At 44.6% G+C, this 12,960-nt stretch overlaps 1 protein-coding gene across 4 annotated transcripts in view; it reads right to left on the reverse strand.

The window, feature by feature from the left end:
- The window catches only part of ORC3 (origin recognition complex subunit 3), a 113,929-nt gene that overhangs the window by 87,746 nt on the left and 13,223 nt on the right, over positions 1–12,960 (reverse strand). For 2 of the 4 annotated variants that reach the window (XM_069726385.1, XM_069726386.1), the window contains exons 2-3: positions 8,327–8,359; positions 6,814–6,868 (exon numbers count right to left, since the gene is read on the reverse strand). In XM_069726385.1, coding sequence (XP_069582486.1) covers positions 6,814–6,868; positions 8,327–8,359 — 88 coding nt within the window. The remainder of the gene's footprint in view (positions 1–6,813; positions 6,869–8,326; positions 8,360–12,960) is intronic. The other 2 variants (XM_069726384.1, XM_069726387.1) reach the window with 1 other exon arrangement.

Raw genomic sequence — 12,960 nt, forward strand, 5'->3', positions numbered from 1 at the left:
CGCCAGAAGGCAGTGGACCTGCTGTAGGACTAGCCATACCGTTCGGATCCCCAGAGCAATGATCGGGAGAACAAGACTGGCATTGGTAATTACTAATAACTATTGAACCTGGAGAAAGGCCCTGTATGAGGAAGGAGCTCAGAGACTACCCTCTGAAAGCCTGTTTGACTTGCTGAAAACGAGCGGAAGCTGCTTCCATTGTCGTCCCCATTTTTCCTCAGAAGCCTCCTAGCAAATCGAATGAAATTAGAGGATGAGTGATCAAGTGCGCGAGCTCCCTGTTGAAGGGCCACGACCTTGTGTCGAGGGATAATTACCATCCTTCTGGAAGTGTGCAGGATCATCCTCAAAAAGGATATCTGCTGGGCTGGAAATGAGAACTTGTCTAAGTTTAGCTGCCAGTCCAGGTGAGAGGGTATCGCAAGGGATATAGACGACTCAGTGTAGTCCTGGAAGAGCGGATAGAAAGTAGACCAAATGGGGCAGGACGACCAAGCCTTTGGGGTGCAAGGGGAACATGACAGCCACCATGCCCCTTGCGAACACTCTGGGTGTGGTAGCAAGGCCGAAGGGCAAGGTCGTGACTTGAAAATGCTGTTCGTGAACGGAAAAGCGAAGGAATTTTTAAAGAGGGGAAAAATAGGAACGTGAGGGTAAGCATCCCGAATGTCGATGGATGCCAGAAACTCCACCCTTTTCTGTTGAAGTAATGGCTGAGTGGAGGAACTCCATCCAAAGGAGGACCTTGTCAAAGGTTGTTAGAAGTTTGAGGTCCAGGATCGGTCTTACTTTTCGTTACCCTTTTTCGGAACCAAGATCCCTTAGATCTATATTGTCCTGGACAACCCTTCCACTGCTGGTTGGGTCTGTAGGAAACATACGATCCTTTGTTAGTCTCCCGCTCAAAAGATTTGATTGGCCAGCTGTACTGTCTTTGGGAAAAGGTTACTGGTGTGAATCAAAGTATTTAAGGTCTCCGACAAGGAGACCATTGCTCTAGCAACCCATGCGGCGGCTAAGGGTAGAGTGCTGAACCCGAAGCCGCAAAACGGAACGAACCAGATTTGCTATCTGACAGTCCATGGTATTTTTTAATTGATGACACATCGGCAGGGACACTGGTAGGTATACCACAGGAGATTCTACCCGGTTAATATGCCAAGTGGCAGAATGCGCAGCTGCATGCAGCAGGTCAGGAAAAAGCCGTCTGTTGCCATCGCCGCGCTCTTTTGACGGTGCAGAGTTAAAAATTAGGAACCCTTAATCCACCATCCTCTTAACATGGAAGTAGAGAGGGATCGTCTGCCTTCTTGCATCATCTGCTAAATAGTGGTGATGCAGAGGGGGGTGCTCGGACGCCAAAAAGGGTGCCTCTGTACATCCACAGAGTTGAGGTCCCCGGGTGGACAGGGCAGCTTGTCTGGCGTTAGGCATGGATGCAGAAGAGGATACATGGAGTCGACACTCCATGTGTTCGTCTGTTGATGGTGTGGGGAGATCTGTGCCCTTTAAAGGACCAGTCGCCCTTAAAAATCAGACCAGGCATGGCATCCCACGTAGAGGCTTCTGTCCAGTGAATCGCTTATCCGGACTGAATGGCAAATGCTCTACGAGGGAGTTTAGTCTCCTTATGAGGGACACTGCGTAGTCTAGAGCAGAACCGGAGTCCTCATCAATGTACAGAGATTGTTTGATGATATAAATAGGCGAGTCCATCCTTTTCTGAAGCTCTGGCAAGTCCAGATCCAAGGCAATATCCACGATCCATATTCAGAGTCTTGTTGTCAGCAAATCATTGGGGAGAGATCAGGAAATGAAACTTCCGTTTTCTAGTTGCCTGTACATTTCTAGAATACTTACGGCCCCTGCTAGCCGACGGCTCCCATGTAGGAGAGGGACCATGTAGATCGGTCCTGCGAGCACTCCGAGCCACAGAGGGTTCACGGAGGGTTTCAATCTCTTGGTCAGAGAAACCATGGATGGAGAGGAACTAGGTACTCTGGGAAAAACTGGGATCAGCGGCGGAGGGCTGCTGAGCTCATTTAGGGTGACCGGCTTAGGATTGATCATGTGCCTTTAAGACCAGGGAATACTGGTCAGGTACTTCCTTACCAGGTACTGAGGTTGCAGAGTCGTTGTTCCCCTTAAATGCAAAACTGTCGCCCCTGTGTGAGCCGGCCGGGTGGACCAAGATGGCCACTGGGAGTTGAGGAGGTGATAAAAACTCGCAGAGAGCGAGAAGCGCCAATTTGGGGGAGGAGCCACAGACACGATGTGGGTGCAACCTCGAGACTTCCATGAATAGGCTCAAGCCGGGGCCTAAAATTTCTGCAGCCGGTGGAAGCGATATCAGCGGTAGAAGTGAGGGGCGTTGTAGTGGCCGAGAAAACTGAGCACTCCCGTGCCAGGCGAGAAGTGCCAGAAAAGCGGGCGTAGCCACCGTAGCGCGCCATAGTGCGGGCGCGGCTTCCAGCCTACACATCGGCCGAAGCCGGGGGGCTAAATTTTTCCAGCCAGACGGAGCGTTACCTAAGGGAGGTGGGCCACTGGGAAGCCATGGCTGAGGCTGCCTGTCAGCATGTGAATATCTCGCTGCAGAGGCCCATCGCTGACTGGATCCACTCACCATCGGTGCGCGTCCTGGCATGGAGCCGCATCAGATGACCGAGTTTCAGCGCCGAGGAAAGTGCGCAAACTCTACTGTTCTGCTGCAGGTCAGGTATTGCAGCGTGGACGGTGCAGGGATAAAGCTCAATCAACCATCACTCTGTTAGGGAGGTGGAGAGGAACCGTCTGCCTCCTTGTGCCATCCGCTTTAACAGTGGTGGGACAGTGGGGGCTGCTCGGACGCCAAAGAGAGGGGCCTCTGTACATCCACGGAGTTCAAGCCCCCCGGGTGGACAGGGCCAGTTGTCCAGCATTACGCATGGCTGCAGAAGAGGATACATTTAGGCGACACTCCATGTGCTTGTCCGTTGAATGTATGGGGAGATCGGTGCCCTTGAAGGGGCCCGTTGCCCCTAAGAATCAGCCCAGGCTTGGTATCCCACGTCGCAGGAGAAGGTACGGAGGGGCGACACTCTCCGTGCTCGCCTGTTGATGGTTCGGGGAGATTGGAACCTTGAAAGGATCCGTTGCCCCATTCGTCCGTGGAAAAAATAAAATAAAAAATGTAAAAAGTAAAAATAAAATAAGAAAGTTTTGGGTCTGAATAGCAGACCCGTCCGTGTGCCTCCTACGGACACTAAGCAAGAACTGGTTATCTGAGAGCCAGCAGAAGGGTGTATACTGCAGGGGAGGAGCTAACTTTCTATGTTTCACTTAGTGCCAGCCTCTTAGTGGCAGCAGCATACACCCACGGGCTGTGTCCCCCAATGAGGTGAAGGCGAAATAATAATAAAAAAAACAAACATATGCACTGCAAAAAACACCACGTATGAACATAGTTTACATGTATTTTCTATTCCTGATCTAAGGATTGGGGGTTAGATGAATCTGTGCTGCACTTTATGCACATGCTCAGTAGTGAGGCAGTGCTGAGGGGGTCGGAGGTGAATGAATCTGCGCTGCACTTTATGTAAATGCTCAGCAGGGACCAGCGCTGTAGGGTCAGAGGTGAACTAATCTGTGCTGCACTTTATATACAATTGTGGCCAAAAGTATTGACACCCTTGCAATTCTGTCAGATAATACTCAGTTTCTTCCTGAAAATGATTGCAATCACAAATTCTTTGGTATTATCTTCATTTAATTTGTCTTAAATGAAAAAACACAAAAGAAAATGAAGCAAAAAGCAAAACATTGATCATTTCACACAAAACTCCAAAAATGGGCCAGACAAAAGTATTGGCAGCCTCAGAATAATACTTGGTTGCACAACCTTTAGCCAAAATAACTGCGACCAACCGCTTCCGGTAACCACCAATGAGTTTCTTACAATGCTCTGCTGGAATTTTAGACCATTCTTCTTTGGCAAACTGCTCCAGGTCCCTGATATTTGAAGGGTGCCTTCTCCAAACTGCCATTTTTAGATCTCTCCACAGGTGTTCTATGGGATTCAGGTCTGGACTCATTGCTGGCCACCTTAGAAGTCTCCAGTGCTTTCTCTCAAACCATTTTCTAGTGCTTTTTGAAGTGTGTTTTGGGTCATTGTCCTGCTGGAAGACCCATGACCTCTGAGGGAGACCCAGCTTTCTCACACTGGGCCCTACATTATGCTGCAAAATTTGTTGGTAGTCTTCAGACTTCATAATGCCATGCACACGGTCAAGCAGTCCAGTGCCAGAGGCAGCAAAGCAACCCCAAAACATCAGGGAACCTCTGCCATGTTTGACTGTAGGGACCGTGTTCTTTTCTTTGAATGCCTCTTTTTTTCTCCTGTAAACTCTATGTTGGTGCCTTTGCCCAAAAAGCTCTATTTTGTCTCATTTGACCAGAGAACATTCTTCCAAAATGTTTTAGGCTTTTTCAGGTAAGTTTTGGCAAACTCCAGTATGGCTTTTTTATTTCTCCGAGTAAGAAGTGGGGTCTTCCTGGGTCTCCTACCATACAGTCCCTTTTCAGTCACACACCGACGGATAGTACGGGTTGACACTGTTGTACCCTCGGACTGCAGGGCAGCTTGAACTTGTTTGGATGTTAGTCGAGGTTCTTTATCCAACATCCGCACTATCTTGCGTTGAAATCTCGTCAATTTTTCTTTTCCGTCCACATCTAGGGAGGTTAGCCACAGTGCCATGGGCTTTAAACTTCTTGATGACACTGCGCACGGTAGACACAGGAACATTCAGGTCTTTGGAGATGGACTTGTAGCCTTGAGATTGCTCATGCTTCCTCACAATTTGGTTTCTCAAGTCCTCAGACAGTTCTTTGGTCTTCTTTCTTTTCTCCATGCTCAATGTGGTACACACAAGGACACAGGACAGAGGTTGAGTCAACTTTAATCCATGTCAGCTGGCTGCAAGTGTGATTTAGTTACTGCCAACACCTGTTAGGTGCCACAGGTAAGTTACAGGTGCTGTTAATTACACAAATTAGAGAAGCATCACATGAATTTTCGAACAGTGCCAATACTTTTGTCCACCCCCTTTTTTATGTTTGGTGTGGAATTATATCCAATTTGGCTTTAGGACAATTCTTTTTGTGTTTTTTCATTTAAGACAAATGAAATGAAGAAAATAATAACAAAGAATTTCTGTTTGCAATCTTTTTCAGGAAGAAACCGAGTATTATCTGACAGAATTGCAGGGGTGTCAATACTTTTGGCCCAACTGTACATGCTGAGCAAGGACCAGTGCTGTGGGGTCAGAGGTGAATGAATCTTTGTTGCACTTTATGTACATTCTCAGTATTGACCAGTGCTTTGGGGTCGGAGGTGAATTAATTTGTGCAGCACTTTATGTATATAAAACGTACCTAATCCTAAAATATAATAAATTGGGTACAGTAGTACAATGCAGGACGTGTCCTACCAGACACCCTAAAATTACGGTATATGGTTTATTTCTAAGAGAATAAATATGATTTTAGGGTGTCTGGTAGAAACGTACTGTGTTTTCAGCTTTGTCTTGGGATTATCCATGTTCAGTATTGCGTTTACTATTCTTACCGTACGGCGTTGGGGGTACGGATTCTTAACGCACTACTTTATTTGAATTCACACTTTTTTTGCTGCCTCTTGAATTATGACGCGATTTAGAAATCTCCATCCTCAGTATTATATATAGCCCATATATTCTCTTATTTCCTCACATATAAACACATTAACCCTTTGCTTCCTTACACATGAAGTAGTAACGGCAGCTCTTTTGTACCTGCTCTAGTAGTGGTTGTTACTTCCGCTGACAGTGTGGCACCTATGGATAAGCACACTACCTCTCACCACTAAAGAACGCACAAAACCAAGTTCCATTGTACATGTTGTATTTTGGGCATTCACACATTTTTCATTTTTTAGCACAATATCACTATTCACGTTTTGTCATTGTGATTTTTGAAGAATGCGCTTTCAAGGTGCAGCAGGTGACATGCAATTCCTGACCTCGGGTGACATGTCACACCCCGGTCCTATGATTCCTTTGACTTAATGTGTCACGCGTTTTTTTTTGTTTTTTTAATGCTTTGTCTATTCGTATCTACCTATGCGGACTGTATCTTTATCTTGGTTTGTCCTGATGAAGAAGTTTTATATTTAGAAACACATTGACAAATAAAACCACCCAACATTGGATTGTCAGGCTTCATTCATTCTCCCCGGCAGCGCAGAATAACCCATTTGTTTCTCCTGTTCTATGAATTTCTCTCCTCATGGGTCTGCAGCAGCCTTATAAGTAGTTGTGTGAAATCCTTCTAGATTATTACCCAGATAAGACCCTCTTTGCACTTTGTCTCCTCTCCAGTTTCTTGCTCTTAATTCCAGTGATGTGTCACTGTTATCAGCAAGATCATTAGAGGACTAGTAAACCTGATGCATGTAGTCCTTCATATTCATAACCTCTGCATAAACCCACCACTGATTGGCTGCTTTCTGTGTACACTGTGCATAGGCAGAAAGCTGCCAGTCAGTGATGTGGGTGGGGTTATACAGGACTCTGCATAGAGAGAACTGGCTGATCTGCAGCAGACAAAATAGTGATTTTATCAAAACTGTGATAGCTCAGACACTGCTGGAATCAGGGCTCTGCCCCTACATCATGCTGTTCTCAGAAAGCGTAGTAAAACATGTTTACAGATTCCCTTTAATGAAAGTGCTGGAGTTTGCTGGACGAGATTTCAGGCTACAGATCCCTCCCTCTAACAGCACCACAAACACACCTGCTGTGAGACAACGCTTCTTCTTCTTTGCACTAGGTTTGAATACGAAGCAGCCCTGAAAATTAGAAAAGAAATGCACAGCTCATAGCACAGGGAGGCATTTGTCATGGAGTGAGTGAGAACAGAACCAGGGAGTGGCACTGGAAACTCGGAAGACACAACACACGTATTTATACAGGTTTAGCTAATAAAAAAGTTAGAGTGCTCCTTTTAGAGAATCTGTCAGAAGTTTTTTGCCATGAAATCTGACAGTACTATGATGTAGGGGCAGAGAGCACAATTCCGGTGATGCACCACTTGGTTTACTGGGTGCAGCAGTTATAATTTCTGTAGACCTCACAGAGCTCAGTTGTGGAGCTGTGTATAACGCCGTGCACACAGTTTTCTGTGTACATTGTATAGTGGCAGGGCTGCTAATCAGTGCTGGGGGTGTGATTGGACTAGGATGCACAAGGCCAGTTGTCCTCAAGTGATAAACTCCTTTGATAAAGCTCTGATTATATTGAAACAACAAAACATATTCCCAGTGAGTGACACATTACTGTAATCAGGGTCTCTGCTCCTGCATTATGATGCTCTCAGATTACATAACAAAAACCTGGTGACTCATTCCATTCAAAAAGTATACTTATAAGTGTTTCTAATCAACTATATGACAGCTCCACTTCTGGCCTATGGTATGCTCAGGAGACAATTTTCTGCATTGGAACGTCATCAGTCTTGATTGAGTAAAAGGGACCAAATCATTTTTTCAAAGATAATGGAACTAACTTATCTGCCAATGCCTTGGTTATAATAAGTAAGGGGGCTGGCTTAGCTATTAAAGTGAGCCCTATCGATGACATGCCCAGAGAGAAAACGATATCAAGCACAAGCCGAAAAGTGAAGCCACCACATTAGCACAATGGAACACAGATGGAGGAACAAGTGATGGCAATATGCCCATCAGCCATATCTACTGAAGCACAATCAAGTTTTTTGGACGTCCAAACGCTAGGTAAGTGCAGATGAATCCTTGGTAGAAAGGCAACTAAATACCAATCGTGCACAAGTCCTGTACAGTCAGGATCTAGCGCATGTGCAGGCTGCTGTCCGAGTTGTCTTGCTACATGGCTATCACCTTGGTCTATTTTCTGGCTGGGAGCCACGTTGTTTTGGGAGAAGGGGTCAGTTTTTTCTCTAAATCTTCCATACAGTTCCAGAGATATGGGCCTTTTTATTTAGTGTTCATTTTTATGGTCTTTAACAAGGGGGTGGTGCTCACGGAATTCTCCAGGGGCGCATTTTTACAGTATTACCCTACGAGCGCCGTCTTTTTGGTAAAGATCACAAAAAAGTCCCATATCACTGCAACCGTATGGTAGGTTTATAAAAAAAAAAAAAAAAAAGTAAATACTCTAGGGAATGAATTAAGAGCAATAAACTGCCCACTTTACACCTGTTAACGAATCCTCTCCAAAGCAGCCAACGCCAAATCCAAAAACATTTCTTCAAAAAGCAAAAAGGGATTTACCTTGGAAACTGATGATGTGGTCATAATAAATTCCTGAAAAAAAAAAAAACAGGACATAGGAGATTACAATATATTCCTACAGTGGATGACATCCTCACTGATTTATAGATATACACAAAAAGAAAAATACAAAGCTCTCCCTGAGAAACTGCCTCCGCTAGTGTGAGACATGTAATGACTGATAGACTACTCAATACAAACACATCTGCAATTCTCCTCTCATAATGCTGTTGGCTGTGCTGCATAGCAATGCCGGACTATAACCAACACCTTCTGCTTCCATCTCACAGGCAGCCAGTGTGGGGAGAGGGGAGTACAGCAGAACTTTAGGAGAGTCTTTGTTCTGATTTCACCTGTGCTCTCTCTCATTAAACACCTCCAACAGTGCTGTAGGTGCTGAAAGCTACAGAAGTACAGGTCCTTCTCAAAAAATTAGCATATAGTGTTAAATTTCATTATTTACCATAATGTAATGATTACAATTAAACTTTCAAATATTATAGATTCATTATCCACCAACTGAAATTTGTCAGGTCTTTTATTGTTTTAATACTGATGATTTTGGCATACAACTCCTGATAACCCAAAAAACCTGTCTCAATAAATTAGCATATCAAGAAAAGGTTCTCTAAACGACCTATTACCCTAATCTTCTGAATCAACTAATTAACTCTAATCACATGCAAAAGATACCTGAGGCTTTTATAAACTCCCTGCCTGGTTCATTACTCAAAACCCCCATCATGGGTAAGACTAGCGACCTGACAGATGTCAAGAAGGCCATCATTGACACCCTCAAGCAAGAGGGTAAGACCCAGAAAGAAATTTCTCAACAAATAGGCTGTTCCCAGAGTGCTGTATCAAGGCACCTCAATGGTAAGTCTGTTGGAAGGAAACAATGTGGCAGAAAACGCTGTACAACGAGAAGAGGAGACCGGACCCTGAGGAAGATTGTGGAGAAGGACCGATTCCAGACCTTGGGGAACCTGAGGAAGCAGTGGACTGAGTCTGGTGTGGAAACATCCAGAGCCACCGTGCACAGGCGTGTGCAGGAAATGGGCTACAGGTGCCGCATTCCCCAGGTAAAGCCACTTTTGAGCTACAGAGAAGCAGCACTGGACTGTTGCTAAGTGGTCCCAAGTACTTTTTTCTGATGAAAGCAAATTTTGCATGTCATTCGGAAATCAAGGTGCCAGAGTCTGGAGGAAGAATGGGGAGAAGGAAATGCCAAAATGCCTGAAGTCCAGTGTCAAGTACCCACAGTCAGTGATGGTGTGGGGTGCCATGTCAGCTGCTGGTGTTGGTCCACTGTGTTTCATCAAGGGCAGGGTCAATGCAGCTAGCTATCAGGAGATTTTGGAGCACTTCATGCTTCCATCGGCTGAAATGCTTTATGGAGATGAAGATTTCATTTTTCAGCACGACCTGGCATCTGCTCACAGTGCCAAAACCACTGGTAAATGGTTTACGGACCATGGTATTACTGTGCTCAATTGGCCTGCCAACTCTCCTGACCTGAACCCCATAGAGAATCTGTGGGATATTGTGAAGAGAAAGTTGAGAGACGCAAGACCCAACACTCTGGATGAGCTTAAGGCCGCTATTGAAGCATCCTGGGCCTCCATAACATCTCAGCAGTGTCACAGGCTGATTGCCTCCATGCCACGCCGCATTGAAGCAGTCATTTCTGCCAAAGGATTCCCGACCAAGTATTGAGTGCATAACTGAACATTATTATTTGTTGGTTTTTTTGTTTGTTATTAAAAAACACTTTTATTTGATTGGATGGGTGAAATATGCTAATTTATTGAGACAGGTTTTTTGGGTTATCAGGAGTTGTATGCCAAAATCATCAGTATTAAAACAATAAAAGACCTGACAAATTTCAGTTGGTGGATAATGAATCTATAATATATGAAAGTTTAATTGTAATCATTACATTATGGTAAATAATGAAATTTAACACTATATGCTAATTTTTTGAGAAGGACCTGTATATGTAATCACACTTAAGGTACCGTCACATTTAGCGACGCTGTAGCGATCTAGACAACGATCCCGATCGCTGCAGCGTCGCTGTGTGGTCGCTGGAGAGTAACTATGCAAAGTCCCTTGGTAACCAGGGTAAACATCGGGTTATTAAGCGCAGGGCCGCGCTTGGTAACCCGATGTTTACCTTGGTTACCAGTGTAAACGTAAAAAAAAACAAACACTACATACTTACATTCCGGTGTCTGTCCCCCGGCGCTCTGCTTCCTGACTGACTGTGAGCGCCAGCCGGAAAGCACAGCGGTGACGTCACCGCTGTGCTCTGCTTTCCGGCCGGCGCTTACACAGTGCAGAGAAGCACAGCGCCGGGGGACAGACACCGGAATGTAAGTATGTAGTGTTTTTTTTTTTTTTACGTTTACACTGGTAACCAAGGTAAACATCGGGTTACCAAGCGCGGCCCTTTCCGTGAGATCTGTGTCATTTTAACAGCTCATTTACATATCAAGATAATTCATCGGATTATAAATATCATGGTATCATTTTATTCAACTTTCTATGACCTGCATTTTCATAGAAAGGAGACACAAAGATTGTGCTGAGCTTTCTAACAAGTCTTTTATCTCACCCAAAGCTGGATTCACATCTACACTGCTCAGTGCTACTGTACAATTTCCTTCATGCTTCGGTGTGCTAAGGGATGAAGTGCAGGAATTCGTTTGCGTGCTGTGCTTGAGAAACATGATAGCAGCTAGTCTCCTCACACCAGCTGAGTTAACCGCAAATTAAAAAGCTATTCCTACAATCACAATAATTTCCACAAAGCACAGTAAATGTGTACTTATGGTTAATATGCAGACTAAAGCCCCATAAAGATTCTTTCTTGTAACTAGTATTTTTTTTTTTCATCTTTTGTGCCAATTTATGCATCCAGCTTCACATAACTGAATAGGCAGTCCATTTCAGACTACTAAAACTACATTTCCCAGTGACACCCTGCACCTTCTCAGTCTTGCAGTCACCTCCCTCATGTGGGGGCTCCAGACAATCTCCATTTCCCTAAGTTGATGACTCAAATTCGTACTGATGAATGAGTCAGCTCAGATGAAAATACCACATACATTTAGCATTTCAACAAGCTAATCTATAAAATTCTCTATGGTCCCATACACAACTCTTACAGCCTGATTTTATCTATCTACAGTGATGAAGACATGAACAGTCTATAATTTTAAGGGTAGGTTAATTTTAACATTGATAGAATATCAAAAATAAAATCCTGAAAATCACATTGTATAAATTATATAAATTAGCATTTTGAAGTGAGAAATAAGTATTTGATCCCCTACCAACCATTAAAGGGAACCTGTCACCCCTCAAAATCGAAGGTGAGCTAAGCCCATCAGCATCAGGGGAACCTCTTTTTCTCATCTTTCAGGATACATCGGGGGCTTATCTACAGCATCCCAGAATGCTGTAGATAAGCCCCTGATGCTGGTGGGCTTAGCTCACATTCGATTTTGGGGGTGACAGGTTCCCTTTAAGAGTTCTGGCTCCTACAGACCAGTTAGACGCTCCTAATCAACTAGTTACCTGCATTAAAGACAGCTTTCTTACATAGTCACCTTTATAAAAGACTCCTGTCCACAGACTCAATCAGTAAGACTAACCTCTACAACATGGGCAAGACTAAAATAGCTTTATAAGGACATCAGGGATAAGATCATAGACCTGCACAAAGCTGGAATGGGCTACAAAACCATAAGTAGGACGCTGGGCGAGAAGGAGACAACTGTTGGTGCAATAATAAGAAAATAGAAGAAATGCAAACTGACTGTCAATCGACATCGATCTAGGGCACCATGCAAAATCTCACCTCGTGGCTTATCCTTGTTCATGAGGAAGGTGAGAGATCAACCTAAAACTACACGGTCCCTCTGCTCAAGAAGGCATATGTGCAGCCACGTCTAAAGTTTGCCAATGAACACCTGGATGATTCTGTGAGTGATTGGGAGAAGGTGCTGTGGTCAGATGAGACAAAAATTGAGGTTTTTGGCATTAACTCAACGTGTTTGGAGGAAGAGAAATACTTTGCCTATGACCCAAAGAACACCGTCCCCACTGTCAAGCATGGAGGTGGAAACATTATGTTTTGGGGGTGAATATCTGCTAAGGGCACAGGACTACTTCACCACATCAATGGGAGTATGGATGGAGCCATGTACCGTAAATTCCTGAGTGACAACCTCTTTCCATCCACCAGGACATTAAAACTTGGTCGTGCCTGGGTCTTCCAGCAAGACAATGACCCAAAACATACAGCCAAGGCAACAAAGGAGTGGCTCAAATATTGTAGTTACTCACCGATAACGGTATTTCTCTGATCCCATGACGGCACCACAGAGAGAGGGATCCACCCTCAGGGACAGAAAACTCACAGGTTAAAAAGGCGGGACCTCTCCTCCACCTCAGTTGGTTTACAGAGCCATAACAGGACTTCAGCTGTAACTTAAATGGTTATTAAACAACAAAATAATTAAGTCTTTTTTTTGAGACACCGCGTGTCAATGGTTGACTACTAGTGTGCACACCCACACGTGAAAGGGAGGGAATATACGGGTGCCGTCATGGGATCAGAGAAATAC

Source organism: Ranitomeya imitator, chromosome 5 (genome assembly GCF_032444005.1).
Source record: "Ranitomeya imitator isolate aRanImi1 chromosome 5, aRanImi1.pri, whole genome shotgun sequence".
In the NCBI taxonomy this organism is placed as follows: domain Eukaryota; kingdom Metazoa; phylum Chordata; class Amphibia; order Anura; family Dendrobatidae; genus Ranitomeya; species Ranitomeya imitator.